At 49.7% G+C, this 14,776-nt stretch overlaps 5 protein-coding genes across 5 annotated transcripts; 3 read left to right on the plus strand and 2 right to left on the minus strand.

Moving 5' to 3' along the window:
* Nucleotides 1-686: 686 nt before the first annotated feature.
* On the minus strand, nt 687-3,904 carry V1508DRAFT_431651 (hydroxymethylglutaryl-coenzyme A reductase-domain-containing protein; the record flags this gene model as incomplete). Its single annotated transcript, XM_066941936.1, has 3 exons — nt 687-979; nt 1,033-3,304; nt 3,362-3,904. The coding sequence occupies 3 exons, from the start codon at nt 3,902-3,904 to the stop codon at nt 687-689; spliced, it is 3,108 nt and encodes a 1,035-aa protein (XP_066796749.1).
* A 1,050-nt stretch (nt 3,905-4,954) lies between these two features.
* On the minus strand, nt 4,955-5,533 carry V1508DRAFT_403431 (uncharacterized protein; the record flags this gene model as incomplete). The annotated part of the gene is made up of 3 exons (XM_066938553.1): nt 4,955-5,078; nt 5,147-5,431; nt 5,508-5,533. 3 exons carry the CDS (start codon nt 5,531-5,533, stop codon nt 4,955-4,957), a joined length of 435 nt encoding a protein of 144 aa, XP_066796750.1.
* Nucleotides 5,534-6,004: 471 nt separating this feature from the next.
* V1508DRAFT_396503 (uncharacterized protein) lies at nt 6,005-7,842 on the plus strand (the record flags this gene model as incomplete). Its single annotated transcript, XM_066938106.1, has 3 exons — nt 6,005-6,025; nt 6,076-7,664; nt 7,716-7,842. The coding sequence occupies 3 exons, from the start codon at nt 6,005-6,007 to the stop codon at nt 7,840-7,842; spliced, it is 1,737 nt and encodes a 578-aa protein (XP_066796751.1).
* A 1,273-nt stretch (nt 7,843-9,115) lies between these two features.
* Nucleotides 9,116-10,984, plus strand: V1508DRAFT_438482 (uncharacterized protein). Its single transcript, XM_066942177.1, has 2 exons — nt 9,116-9,296; nt 9,349-10,984. The coding sequence occupies exons 1-2, from the start codon at nt 9,210-9,212 to the stop codon at nt 10,666-10,668; spliced, it is 1,407 nt and encodes a 468-aa protein (XP_066796752.1). The 5' UTR covers nt 9,116-9,209; the 3' UTR covers nt 10,669-10,984.
* A 110-nt stretch (nt 10,985-11,094) lies between these two features.
* On the plus strand, nt 11,095-14,477 carry V1508DRAFT_414427 (vacuolar protein 14 C-terminal Fig4p binding-domain-containing protein). The gene is made up of 4 exons (XM_066939921.1): nt 11,095-11,180; nt 11,234-13,452; nt 13,499-13,697; nt 13,751-14,477. The coding sequence occupies exons 1-4, from the start codon at nt 11,177-11,179 to the stop codon at nt 14,353-14,355; spliced, it is 3,027 nt and encodes a 1,008-aa protein (XP_066796753.1). The 5' UTR covers nt 11,095-11,176; the 3' UTR covers nt 14,356-14,477.
* Nucleotides 14,478-14,776: the final 299 nt, after the last annotated feature.

The following is a 14,776-nucleotide window of genomic DNA, read 5'->3' on the forward strand; positions in this document are numbered from 1 at the left end:
CTTACGCAACGACGAAAACAATTCTGTTAATATCAAAAGTCTATGACTTTCGCGCCTCGCACTTTAATGCTCTCTGGGTTTGACATATTATATACACAATAGATAGTTATGCTAAAACTGGCTGAATATTTATAGATAGGAATATAAATTACATAAACTACAAAGCCAATCGAAATAATAGCTAACAATACATAACAACACAACACAACAACAACATAACAACTACGACGACGGTAACAACGGCAAACAACAACGGCAAACAACAACACAACTACAACAACAACAACAACAACACAACAATACAACAATAACAAAAACACAAAAACACAAAAAGGAGCTAATGCATGATTTGATAATTATAGAGGATACTAAACGAACCCACAAAACTCGCATAATAACCCTACCATGAATGCATAATATTGAAACCCCTGCAAGAGTAACAACGTCTATAAATGAGGTGAAGAATAATACAGTCTGATACGGTGGTTACAATTCAACGAAACGAAACCAAGGACAAAGCAAAAACGCCATAATTTCCGACTCTGTTTCTTTCCCAATTCCGATAACTTTTCTTTTTCTGGTCAAATATTTTCCGGCGTATTTATGATCCATAATAATGACTTAACTATGATTCATAATGATGACTTTACTGCGCTATCTATAACTGTTGGAATCGTCGAAGTTAACTATGGCGAAATGCAAATCTGCGCACCCTGCTTCAACCGCGTGACTTGAGCCACCGACGGCGCAGCCGGAGTCGTCGCGCGTGTACTAGGTTGGGATCGGTTATGTATCATGTGGGACTGGACGAGGTGGCCTGCTGCAAGGGCAGAGCAGAGGGATAGTTCTCCGGCGAGCACGCCTGCCGCCACGATCTTCGCGAGTTGGCGGGCATTGTCGCCGGGGTTTGTTGGGTGTGGGCCGCGAACACCGAGAAGGTCAAGCATGGCTGATTGCGGTTCCAGAACGGTACCACCGCCTAAACGATTTAGAACCCGTGTGAATAACAGACATTCTGATAAAAATACGTACCAATAGTGCCTACTTCGATGGACGGCATGGAAACCGAGATCTGCAGATTGCCATCGACGTTTTTCATAAGCGTAATACAATTCGAGCTCTCAACATTCTGCGCAGGATCCTGTCCTGTCGCGAGATAAATCGCCGTCACAACATTCGCCGCGTGCGCATTAAACCCACCAATCGCCCCAGCCATTGCGCTACCAACGAGATTCTTGCTGACATTGAGCTCGACCAGTGCGTCGACGTCGCTCTTGAGCACAGTCCGGACGACGTCGCCCGGGATCATGGCTTCGGCGACAACACTCTTGCCACGTCCCTCGATCCAGTTAATAGCTGCCGGCTTCTTATCTGTGCAGTAGTTGCCCGAGACTGCAATGACTTCCATATCAGGGAACCCGGCGCTCTCCACCATTACGCTCAACGCGTGCTCAACACCTTTAGAAATCATGTTCATACCCATAGCATCGCCGGTCGTGGTTCGAAATCGGATGAAAAGCATCGTGCCAGCAATAGCTGTCTTGAGTGAGCTTAATCGCGCGAACCGTGAAGTCGAATCAAAAGCTTTCTTCATAACTCTCTGGCCCTCCTCAGAATCCAACCACAACTTCGCCACTCCCGCACGAGCAAGACTTGGGAACGCCACGCATGGTCCCCGAGTCATGCCGTCTTGAGTGAGAACGGTGACGACACCCCCACCTGCGTTCATTGCCTTACAACCACGCATGGTCGACGCGACTAAGCAGCCCTCCGTGGTAGCCATGGGTATATAATACTGCTTGCCATCAATAATTAACGGACCGGCAATGCCGACAGGAATAGGCATGTATCCAATGACATTTTCGCAGCACGCGCCCAATACACGGCTAAAATCATAGTGAAGGTAGGGCAAATTGGACTTCTCAAGCGTGCCGTCTTCCATCGAACGGGAGATAACAGCTCGACGAATGTGCACAGCCCGGGTACAGTCGCCAAGTTGCTTCTCGAGAGCATAGAGCGGTATCTTGCCAGACTTTGTGAGCGAGATGAGGTCTTCATCCATGAGCTCCTTGGTACGACCGGCTTTGACCATCGCCACAGCTTCCTCAACTGGCAGCGGCCTCTGCTTAGGTTTTATATTGAACTCAACTAATCCGTCGTCAGAATCCTGTTCGTAGGAGGAGCTAGATGATGTAGTCGTGGTCGATGAACTGCCAGAATGGTTGAGCACGTGAGGTTGAGGAACTTCGATGATTTTCTCGACAATCTCAACTTGAGGGGCGTGTCCGCTAGCCTGAGAAGCCTTGAAAAGGTACATGTTCAGCCCGACACTGACAGCGAGCACAACAGCCACCCATTTGGACAGAACAGGATCGCCGATGGTCCGACTCCAAAACTCAAAAATAGAAAGAATGGTGTTCTCAAACACAGTAGACTTTGGCATGAAGTAGTAATCCATCGGTGGCAGCACGGTCACGACGAAACTCTCGAGCGGGAACATCGCCGGTAGAGAGGCAAGCCAGGGGCGCACCTTATACGGATCGACGCTAATTGAAGTAGGCTGGTCGCGAAATGGCGCAGTAGACAAGTTGAACAGATTGAGCAAGACGAAGCCGATGACCATAAACGTCTTGAAGCGCGAGATAGAAGAGTCCTTGAAGGTCTTCCCGAACAGTACTGTCTCGCCGACATTCTGACCCTCGCTTTCATCCACACTGTCGGCAACACTCTCAGCGACGCGGTACGAGACGCCGTCCTCCTCTAATGCCTTGCGGATGGAAACATGACGCTTGATACGATTGAACTCGACCTTGATGCTGAGAATCGCGACATAAAATGTAAAAAGCATGATGGCATCATACACCAAGATCCACACGCTCAGGAAGCAAAACTGTCGGAGCCCGCCAACACCGCTACTGGCACCGGCGACAAAAACGAGCATTTCAATAGCGTAGTCCAACAAAATCTTGGGACCGACTTCCTCGACGGCATGGACGACGTCGCCAATATGCGGCTTGTTAGTGGACTTGAGCGCTGCCTTGGTCAAATTGATTTGAGCCTCGAAACCGATGGTAACGACGAGGAACGGGAGGCCTTCTGAGAGTAAGACCATGTTGATCGGTACGCCCATGTAGGAGGTCGTAACGAGCGCGAACAAGAAAGCGAAGGAAGACGACATGATAACCGTGGCGGCAAGCCAAACATTCGAGCCAAGTTTTCTCATGGAAAGGAACAAAGCGAGGAAAGTGAGGTACATAGCTGCATACGCCAGTCCCATGATGGCGACATCAAAAGTCTCCGCACTCTAAACCATTATTAATCGACTGCTTCCACAAGGAGTCAGTCACGGAAATTGACTCACCTTCAATTGTTGCATGAACCGAGAATAGCTAAACTTGAACCACTCAAGCCAAGCAAATCCACGTCTGGTATTAGACATGTGCCAGACCCATCCAGAAGGTGCGCTGTCTACGGCCTTGGAAATGCCATCGTTGTCCGTGACCATGGCAGCGGGAGACAGCTCGCGGACCGACTCAGTCCAGGACTTGAGTTCGGCGTAAGGGACAAGGACGCCGCGCTCAGTGGGCTCAGCAGGCGAGGCGACGGAGTTGTTTATAACTGGCAAAGGGACGTCAGCATCGTTGAAGCGGAGCTTGACGAAGGCGTAGTGAGCGGCGGTGGGGAATTTTGTTGGGTCGTCGACCGGCTTCCAGTCGGCGTCGGGCGAGGCAGAGCGGTAGAGATGTGATGGGCCAAGTAGTTCGGCCGAGTGCGGGACCGAGATGTTGAGGATGGAGAGGTAGCCGGTGGAGGCGATGAGCGCGAGGAAAACGATGGTGTGGATTGGGTGGGTCGACGATGGACGCGCGATGTTTGCGAGGACACGCGCGAGGAAATTCGTCATTTTCGCAGAATACTATCAGCAGCAGGAGCAGACGCACGGCACAATTAGCCCGGTCGAGACTAGCCTGGCGATAGAGTGACCAATTAACGAGAGGTGAAGGGGCAAGGCGAAAAGTAGAAAAATAAGCAGCGAAGGAGCGGCGTCGAAGGAGAGCGAGGGAAGCGTCGGTGACCGCCGCAGTTGTGCTGGTGACAGACACAAGACGACTGAACTGTCCAGGGTCTCGCTTTGTACACTAAGCAGACCGTACACGCTCACATAAGCCTACGCAAATCCCTGACTCAGCCTGCCATGAAAGCTTACAGTTTCCAGCCAGTCGTATTCGGATTCGACTACTCGCGCCTTGCCTCGGATCACACTTTGCCAACCGCGGCTCCACTTTACACTGCACAATTTATGTTCCGTCGAGAGTTGCGAATACGAGAATGGTTATCCCCGCCCTGCCTTTGTTTAGCATGTCGTAAGCGCGAGACGACTAATTAAGAATCGATGCGGGCTTTTATTGGATATAAGTAGCGCTAAATACATAATTACATATCGCCTGTGATTTTTTGACATAGTGCGCTGTAAATTTGACTAACCTATTCCCACTGGTAACAACATATACAGCTGGCAATGTTGCAAAATAGCGTTAACTTGGCAAGCTCCTCTCCTTACGCTATATTATTCATATGCTAGCTATCATTCACATACATATGTTAACGGGCAAAACTGTTTGCTGATACACGACTGGCATTGTCGTACAAGATAGTCAATGTCGGGTTGTTGTGTAACAGTCAGGGTCTATAAACACTCAACGCTCAGCAGTTCTCAACCGGTCGACTGATATTGTACTATAGATACACTATGCACACAAGAAGCGATTAATAGCAATACTATATATGCTCTGATACTACCGCACATCCATCGCAACCAGTAGTCGAGTGTTATCATCATAATTAAATATGTATTTCCAGTCAAAATGAGCCCCATAACGCCAGCAATGCCTCCTAGATATCACCCTCAATCCAACGCCGAAATAACACCGTCTATTGCTACAACCTCTGCTTGTCACATCACGACAGATGACATCGAATACGATATCATGATCATCGTCAAGATCTGTACAACAGCCCATATAAACGGAATCCATGTCGACATCGTAAACGATCCTGCACTGTAAACCAATCCCAATCTGCATCGCATCAGCCAACCGCCATGTCACCACGACGACGACAAAACAAACAAATCAAGAAAACTTACATAGCGCCAATGATACTCGCACTTATCAATGCCTCAATCAAGCCAACTAATAAATACACAGCTATTATCAAGCCGCTTTTCAACCGTCGGTTCATCAATGCGGCCCATATTCCCGCCACAGCATGCACAACTCCATATAGGATTAGTGTCCAAAAGAGTGTGAACCGCCAAATGTCGTAGTGGTAGTATAAGTAGTACATTGTTTGCATCTGGGGCCCATTCGGCCATCGGAGGGATGGGAAACTTGGGGTTTGATAGCCGTATGGGATGTAGATTGCCTCATTCCTGGTTGCTTCAGTTAGGTTCAGCAGTAAATACATATATACAGCTCCGTAGAGAGCTTTGATTCGGAGGTACATACTGAATATCAGACACAAGATCCGACATTGTGAACAGAATTCTCGCAGTCTTATTATGGTCACCGCGACAATCCAATTAATATCCCAGATCGTTACCAGATCAATTTCTTATGGATTATAGTATACATAGCGTGAGTCCGCTTGCAACATATGGATCGATCTCGCATCCCACTGCGGACTGCCTAAGAACATTGCACCTATAGCACGAGAAGGTTAGGGGTATCCAATTTGCCCGTCAGAAATGCACACTTGATTTAGACGGCCACCAAACCGTGGATTTTAAATCTCACGTGATCCACAACCGCGGAAACGGTACGACGAATACGCAGGCATTGCCCGCATGTTTCTGGAACTTTCAAACCTTTTCGACGGTCTCGAGACCAGCATAGACTTAAGCGGGTCAGCAAGCACTTAAGTTTACTAGACACGCACACTTCTATTTTACAAGAGGGAACTTGCGGCGAATAATTTTCTGACCGTACAAGATCAATAATACACAATGGCATCTGAAGCGGATCAGGTATGTCTGTCGACTGTACATCTTCCCGTATTACTGACAAGTTGTCACAGTACAAAGCACAAGGCAACGACTTCTTCGCGAAGAAGCAATACGACGACGCTATCACGGCCTTCACGAAGGCGATCGAAGCCTCACCGGCACCGAACCATATTCTCTACTCCAACCGATCAGGATCGTATGCTTCCAAGAAAGATTTCGAGAACGCGTTGAAGGACGCAGAGGAATGCATCAAGATCTCGCCGACGTGGGTTAAGGGGTACACGCGCAAGGCAGCCGCGTTGCATGGACAAGGTGATTTAGTCAGTGCTCGAGACGCGTACGAAGAGGCTTTGAAGCTTGATCCCAATAATGCGCAGGCCAAGAGCGGATTGAAGTCTGTTGACGAGGCGATTGCAAGTGAAGCGGCGCAAGACGGGACCACTCCCGATGTGGGTTTGGGGGGCATGTTTAATGACAGGAATATATGGGCAAAGTTGGCGGCGAGCCCGAAGACGAGCGCCTACCTTGCTGATCCAGGGTTTGTCGAGAAGTTGAAGCGGATCCAGCAGAACCCGGCGGCGGCGAGTCAGGAGATGATGTCAGATCCGAGGATTATGCAGGTCATGGCCGTATTGCTGGGGATCGATATTACCATGCCGAATGGCGGAACCAATGCTGAGGAGCCAAAAGATTCACCCATGCCTGATGCACCAAAGCCAGCGGCGTCCTCATCATCATCGTCATCATCCAAAGCCAAGGAGCCAGTCGAGGAAGAGCCCAAAGAAGAGGACGAAAATACGAAGAAGAAGGGCGAGGCTGAAGAAGAGAAGGCGAAAGGCAACAAGGAATACAAGGCCCGCAACTTTGACGCAGCTAGAAAGCACTACGAAAAGGCGTGGGATCTCTGGCAGGACGTGACATACCTCAACAATCTTGCCGCAGCAGAGTTCGAAAAGGGTGATCTGGAAGGATGCATTAAGACGTGTGAAAAGGCCATCGAGGAAGGCCGCGCGCTCCGGACGGATTACAAAATAATAGCGAAGTCGTTTGGTCGGATCGGCACTGCATACCACAAACTCGGTGATTTCGATCGGTCCATCGAGTATTACAACCGGTCTCTCACGGAGCACCGAACGCCAGACGTGCTCATGAAACTCCGAGCAGTAGAGAAGGAGAAGAAGCAGAAGGATGTCGAGGCATACATCGACCCCGAGAAGGCGGAGAAAGCGCGTGAGGAAGGCAACGCGCTGTTCAAGGCCGCAGACTGGCCTGGTGCGGTCAAGGCATACACCGAGATGATCAAGCGCGCCCCTGGCGACGCGCGTGGATATAGCAATCGTGCGGCTGCCTATGTCAAGCTGTTGTCATTCCCGGAGGCCGTGAAGGACTGCGACATGGCAATCGAGAAGGACCCGAACTTTATTCGTGCGTACATCCGGAAAGCAAATGCGTATTTCACTATGCGGGAATATACAAAGTGCATCGAGACCCTCAACGACGCGTCAGAGAAAGATACCAAGCATGAGAATTACTCCGAGATCGAGTCGCTGCGCGCAAAGGCGCTTTCAGCTCGGTTCCAGGCTCAGGAGGGTGAGACAGAGGAACAGACAATGGAGCGAATCAGCAAAGATCCGGAGGTCGTAGCTATCTTGCAGGATCCGTAAGTTCCTTTAGCTGCGAAATGAAAAGAATAAAATACTAACATGAGTAGTGTGATGCAATCGATTCTTGGCCAGGCCAGAGAGAACCCAGCCGCGCTGAACGACCACATGAAGAACCCTGAAGTGCGGAAGAAAATCCAGTTACTTGTCGCTGCAGGTATTATTCGCACGAGATAAAAGACATGCGGTATATAACTATGACGAGGTGAATTGATTGATGTAAAGGCGGTGACTTATTAAAGCGTATTTGTTGCTAACGTTTGGTTATTTCGATCTGAACCAAAATTTCCCATTTCAGTTGAGTATTTAAAGAGATCTATATGTTTAATACGTTAATGTCAATTTCGAACTTTGTTGAAGTCTAATTTTAAAAGATTTGCAACTGGTCGCAGACGTCATGCGTCCGCGCAATTTGGCTAAAAGAGTGCAACCACAGTAGCACGTACGGTATAGAACAGACGTCAGTAGATGCCTGCGTATCATCTGGTATGGTTCCGTTGTCAGGCTGCTCATTCTGGCCGCAGATAATAATATCGTGATGTAACTCGTAGGAATACTGCCATCATGGCCTATAACGCACGAGGACGCGTCGCGAACGCGTAAATCGGCCGGGTAACCTAACCCACTCATATTTGTACCGAAAGCGCCATTGCAAGATCGAGTGACAAGTGTTCATTTTACTGTGTGGAGCATTATTTATTGACGTGGTGAAATCCTGATTTGACAAGGTCGGGTGATATTATGCAGGGGGGTGTACGGTAAAGGAGAGATGTTGAAGAATGGGTGGCGCTTGTGCCTAGAATTTTCGCCGTGGACGCCTCCCCTGTTGTCAAAGCAAAGCATGTATTGGTGCCATATGTAGATTTCGTATACAAATTAAAATATTAAAGGCAATATATGTTACAAATCAATATGGAGCGGAGTATGACATCACAATATGATAAAGATGAACGAAGTCCGCATTGGTCAGGCCGCGCGCGCGTGTCCTCTTATTCTGGAGCGCATCTCGCCGCAGACCAATATTCTCTCCGTTAAGTGAATAGTGCAGCCACATCCAAATGATCTGTCATTCCTCAATATAGATGATCCTTTCTCATCGAATTTCACCCCCTAGGGATTTTGTTCTATCCCTAGGGGTAATGGTCGACCTCGCGCACTTGTAGCACTGCGGTCGGACGAGCGTTGCGTGCCGTACTCACTGTATGTACGTTGAATAATGCGGACTATCCCTCTGTCATTATGAATTGCAGAATATCTAGTATATAATCGAATACATACTACTTGAGAATAATATATATATATATCAATAATATATAAATTTTTGATGACAAGACAGGGGCCGCTAGCCTGAACTGTAGACTCCAAAATAAGCTCCCCCCCCCTGCGTTCGCGCTCCTGCCGTTGCCTTCTGCAATTTGCATTTTTGCCGTTCTCTGCTTCACCTCCGGCACATCCTCATCACAGTTCATTTCACTAACTACGTCTTGTCACCTCGGCCCCGCCTTCGACTCCGATCTGGTTTTCACTCGCAACTCTCTCACATTATGAGTGCCGCCACAACGTCCTGGATGGACGCGAAGCGTGTGGAGGCCATCGAGAAAGTAGTCCTCCAACGAGCGAAAATTTCCCGGGTAAGTGCCTCCTTCATATCTCTCACACTGATCTAGCGCTAACATCCTCCAGATTACTCGCCAACTCAAGAATCGTTTGGCGCTCGCGAGCTACAAGACCAAGCGCGGCTGGGAAAATCTTGACCTTGACGCCATAGAGCCACGCGTCGCTGAAGAAGCTGCCAGGCGGAGGTCCTCGTCGGTGTCCGGAAAGATTATCGCGGGTACGGCTTATTCGTTGTCGTCGCCGATTAAGCAGTCAAGTGTGAGCGCGAGTCTGCCGCCGCCACTGCTGGGTGCGAGCTTGCCGAAACTGGGACCACCATCGTCGTCGTCGACGTTGCCAAATCGAAAGCAAGGAACTGCTAACAGAAGCGCGGCAGCTCGGAAACGCGCCCGAACGCTCTCTCATGACCACAAGACTGCCGTGACGAACTTCACGCCATGGAAATCTGGGGCACAAGACGACGAAGACGAAGACCACGACATGATAAACAGATTTCCTGATAGCAGTGTGCACTATGAATCCGCGGCCTTGCGGCTAAGTCAGTCGTCGCCTGTCTATCCTGGCATTGCGTCCAGTAATATGACCCGGTATCCACCTTCTTTCGACTCCAACCACCACCTTCTGCAGCCTAGCTTACCACCACCTCCTCCTCCGCCATTGCAGCAGCTCCCTAACGGCAGTCCCTCAAAGTTAAGACATGGTCGCACACACAGTCAAAACGGCAAAGTGAAGCAGCACCGCCGGAAAAGAAGCAGTGTGGCCTCACAGGCGTCTACGATGTCCGCCGTCTCGTCGGCATCGACAACCAGCATGGGCGGCAGCTCGTTACCGCACCAGTCCAGCCCGCCGCGTACGCCTCCTCGGCGGACATTCTCTATCGCCGACAATGACGGCAAGGGCGGCTCGAATGGCACCACAGCCCAGAGTTTCCCGCGGACTGGCGAGGAAGGCGCTGATTTACTGATGTTTCTCGCTACGTCGCCGTCGCCTGCCCAGCGCTCGTCATTTGTCACCACGCCGCTCCATCACAACCAGTCTTCGGTACTCAACTCTGCCGCTCTTCTAGCGACGCCGCCGTCTAACCAGCGAAATAGTGGTGGCATCCCGTTCGGCACGCCTCTGCTCAATGGCTCTACGTCCGCAGCACCCCTGACTCCGTCCCAGGGATTCAACTTCTCGGACTACGTAAATAATATCTTCACGCCATCGCCCGCACAGGTGCCGTGGCATAATAGGACCCCAATCATCACGCCTGCTCGAAGACGGCTGAGTTTCGACCAATTACCGGCCTCCGAGAACTCTCCAACTGCCGGTGCTTCTGGTACGACTAGCGCGTCGTCGAACGGGTACAGTGTGATGGAGGTCGGGGGGTCGCTGTTGCCTTAACTTCCATTATGTCATTTATTTAAGTTTCGGAGCACTATTAGGCGTATACGATGAGGTTATCGTGGTAGGTCATATCTGGAGTCATTTGTTGATTTAGGCACCTCACGTGTGATTCGTTTAAGTATAATTTAGTTCACCTGGTATTCAAGTTAATTGTGGGTTTTCGTTAAATCATAGATTGCAATTGTTTGCTGTATACGTTAAGCTGTACACTACGATAATGTTTACGTTTATATATGTATATTTTATGGGAATAGTTGAGCACTATTTTTAAATTTATTTTTGCCGTAAGTTATGTACAAATGGAATACTCGACATTTGACTGAATTCGTCGTCATACCATAAGGCATAAAACCTCAAACCCTAACATCCCTGTTGCAGCGGTTATGTCCGAATTGCTTATTGCTGGCATCGGGACGTCCGTGGGACGATGGCATAACTACTCGCTTGCGTCATCATTCTTTGCGCTTTGTTTTCTTTTGTTATTATTCGCAATTTGATTTCAAGAATGAGTATATTATCCCGTTGCTTGGTATACATTTCCTTCTCCACTGACGCCGTCTAGACAAAGAGATCCAACGCGGTCTCAATGACCGACTGTACGAAAAACGCAAAGCCGCGGCCCTTGAGCTCGAGAAAACCATCCGCCAATGCGTCGAAGATGGCGACGATGCCAAAATCCGGACAATCGTCGACCAGCTCTGCCACGATTTCGCGTATGCCGTGCACCAGCCCAATGCGCGTAACGGCGGTCTCATAGGCCTCGCCGCATCCGCGATTGCGCTGGGCCCGCATGTCGCGGAGTACCTCGAGGATATCATTCCACCTGTTCTGGCGTGTTTTGGCGATCAAGACGCCCGCGTGCGGTATTACGCGTGCGAGAGCATGTACAATATTGCCAAAGTCGCAAAAGGGGAAATATTGTTGTATTTCAACGAGATCTTTGATGCGCTGTGTAGATTGGCCGCGGATTCGGAGTTGACCGTCAAGAACGGCGCGGACTTGCTCGATCGGCTGATAAAGGACATTGTCGCTGAGAAGGCGGCGACGTATGTTTCGGTTATTCACGCAACACCTGAACATCTACCAGACCCAGCAGCCGAGGAGAACGATCCTACGAAGCCAGTACTTGCGCACGAACCAGTGCAGGACCCGTCAAATGAGCCTGCGTTCTCATTGGCGAGATTTATCCCCTTGTTAACAGATCGGATCTACGTGATTAACCCGTTCACGCGTATGTTCCTCGTCTCCTGGATCACACTGCTGGACTCGATCCCGGATTTGGAGTTAGTGAGTTATCTGCCAGAGGTCATCGGCGGGTTGTTAAATTTTTTGAGTGATACGAATGTGGATGTGCGGGTTGCGACGCAGGGCGCGTTGGACGGGTTTTTGAATGAGATTAAGCGGATATCGGAATTGAAACGAGCTGTGAGCGAGATTAAAGCCCAGAACGCGGTGCGGACGAGAACTGACGTTACGGCGACGAAAGCCGAAGGTGAGAATAACCCGTCGGTATCAGCGGACGTGGCCGAGACGGAATCGCTTGCAGAAGAGTTTGTAACTGAAGAGGGAGTGCCAGTTACTCATGAAGGTACCGATAGGGATAATGCACGACCGGATATCGAAGATATTGATGACGACGATACAGCGATGTCGAATGTCAATATGGCCGCCGCCATCTCAGAGGGGGTATATTTACCGGGTCAAGACGTGAAGGTCGACTTCGCCAAGGTGATTGACATTTTACTGTCTCATTTGGACTCGACCGAACAGGAGATCCAGTTGACAGTGTTGAAGTGGATAGAGAGCTTCTTCGAGATCTCACCTGATGATCTGTTACCTTTTGTGCCGAGGTTTTTGTCGCTTTTGTTGCCGACTATGGCCCATGATAATGGTCAATTGCGTCAAGCAGCCGAAAAGGTAAACAACGATCTAATACGGCTCATCATGTCGCTTCCCGACTCACTTCCTGAGGAGGGCAGACGCGGTCCGGATGACGAGACGGTCGAATCACTACCTCCGACACCGTCCCTCCCGCCGCAGAGACCGGGATTCGCTGCTGTAAGAAGTATTTCGCCGACTGCCAGCCGGAGTATGTCTCCACCTGCTCCTATTAGCCGGCGGTCGCGGTCAACTGATCGCATGCGGGTTAGAGATGATGAGAGTATCATGAGCAAACTCGCGTCCACAACCACGCCATCCACAGTGACATCCCCGAATTTGACTGCCGAGTCCGCACAAGAGGAGGGTTCGCGAACCTCGGCGTCGAATATGGAGCTACTGCTAGACTACCCTGCAACCGTAAATGCGCTGACACTGCATTTCCTCAACGAGCGCGAAGAAACAAGGGTCGCGGCTCTCGACTGGCTCATTATGCTTCACAAAAATGCCTCCCGCAAGATCCTGGCCATTAACGATGGCACGTTCCCTGCTCTCCTTAAAACACTGTCAGACTCTAGCGATTTGGTCGTGACAAAGGATCTCCAGCTCCTTGCACAAATCTCATACAATTCTGAAGACGATTACTTTGCCTCCTTTATGTTGAATTTGCTGTCTTTATTCAGTACCGATCGGAAGCTGTTGGAGATGCGAGGAAATTTGATTATTCGCCAGCTATGCGTGAGTTTGAATCCGGAGAGGATATATCGGACGTTGGCGGAAATTTTGGAGAAGGAGGATGATGTCGAGTTTGCCAGTATCATGATTCAGAATTTGAACAATAATTTGATTACTGCGCCGGAATTGCAGGGTTTACGACGACGGTTACGGAACCTTGATACGAAAGTATGAGTTGTGGGATGGGATTTCAAAAACTTGCTAATGGTAATAGGACGGCACGAACTTCTTTGTCTCGCTCTTCCGGTCGTGGTGTCATAACGCTGTCGCAACATTTTCGCTGTGTTTGCTGGCGCAGGCGTATGAGCAAGCGTTCCATCTCTTGCAGATATTCGCGGATTTGGAGATTACCATCACGTTGCTGATCCAAGTTGACAAACTTATCCAGCTCCTTGAATCCCCCGTCTTCACCTGTAGGTCTTGATGTTGACAGTGCGCAGTATGTTTGTAATACTAATGAGAACAGATCTCCGTCTCCAACTCCTTGAACCAGAAAAGTACCCGTTCCTATATAGATGTTTATACGGCCTTCTCATGCTCCTTCCTCAATCTTCCGCATTCGCTACATTGCGAAATAGGCTCAACTCGGTGTCGGCAATTGGATATCTGCACATCGTGCCGCCAACAGCGATGCTCTCGTCCACAGCGACGGCCTCCACAACGTCCAGCACGGGCTCAAACACCGCGAAACAAGTATTCAACAGATTTAAGGGCCGGATTGACGAGGCCCGGTGGAATGACCTCCTGGATAAATTCCGCACGGTACAAATGCGGCATGAACGGCTCCGGCGGCAGGCGCAGGCAGGCACCGGCTCGGTCAAGTCGCCTGGGTCGGATCTAACGAATGGGGTACGTCCTAGCGCGCAGAGCGGTGCTGCAGTGCCGCAGACTGTGCCGACGCCAGCTACGCAGGGGGCGCATCATCATCGGTCTGCGTTGTCGTTCATGTCAGGAAATAAGTCTATTGGCAGCTCAGGGGTTAGCAGTGGTGCGATGGGGAATAATGCGAATGGCGCGAGTGGTACCGCCGCTGGGAGGGAAGGTAGAATATTTAGGAATAGAGCGCGGTGATTTCTATTTACTTTGGGTTAGGAGTCGAGAGTATAGTGTTGTATTATTACGTGTGTCATTTATGACATCTTTTGGCATTACGCTAAGAAAGTACGTTCCCAATTTCATCAAATTCTAACCAATCGTCAACCCCACAAAGGGGTTCATGGTACTTGAAATAACGCCCACCTTTAATCTCGAAGTTCCGTAATTTCATCCTCGCAAAGACGTCATATCGGTGAGGACTGAGATCGCGGCAGCGTGCACAAAGCCTAACGCGCCCATCGTTAATGTTGCCTTCAAGACGCCTAGCTAGAGAACTGCATCAGAACATCCAGTGTTTCTCCTTTAAAACAATGCTGAGTTAACTTGTAGGCACCACCATACGCACACTGGAAGTGGGAAAATACAGACAACACTTACGGAAACTGTCTTCGACGGC

Source organism: Lipomyces doorenjongii (genome assembly GCF_038497915.1).
Source record: "Lipomyces doorenjongii strain NRRL Y-27504 unplaced genomic scaffold V1508scaffold_15, whole genome shotgun sequence".
Taxonomy (NCBI): Eukaryota; Fungi; Ascomycota; class Lipomycetes; order Lipomycetales; family Lipomycetaceae; genus Lipomyces; species Lipomyces doorenjongii.

What these genes read in the sequence shown, in the direction of transcription:
- V1508DRAFT_438482 (XM_066942177.1), top strand. Translation starts at nt 9,210, where the DNA reads ATGAGTGCCGCCACAACGTCCTGGATGGACGCGAAGCGTGTGGAGGCC. An exon ending in AACGAGCGAAAATTTCCCGG is followed by an intron (nt 9,297 to 9,348) that starts GTAAGTGCCTCC and finishes AACATCCTCCAG; the next exon opens with ATTACTCGCCAACTCAAGAA.
- V1508DRAFT_414427 (XM_066939921.1), top strand. An exon ending in TACGGAACCTTGATACGAAA is followed by an intron (nt 13,453 to 13,498) that starts GTATGAGTTGTG and finishes TAATGGTAATAG; the next exon opens with GACGGCACGAACTTCTTTGT. An exon ending in TGAATCCCCCGTCTTCACCT is followed by an intron (nt 13,698 to 13,750) that starts GTAGGTCTTGAT and finishes TAATGAGAACAG; the next exon opens with ATCTCCGTCTCCAACTCCTT.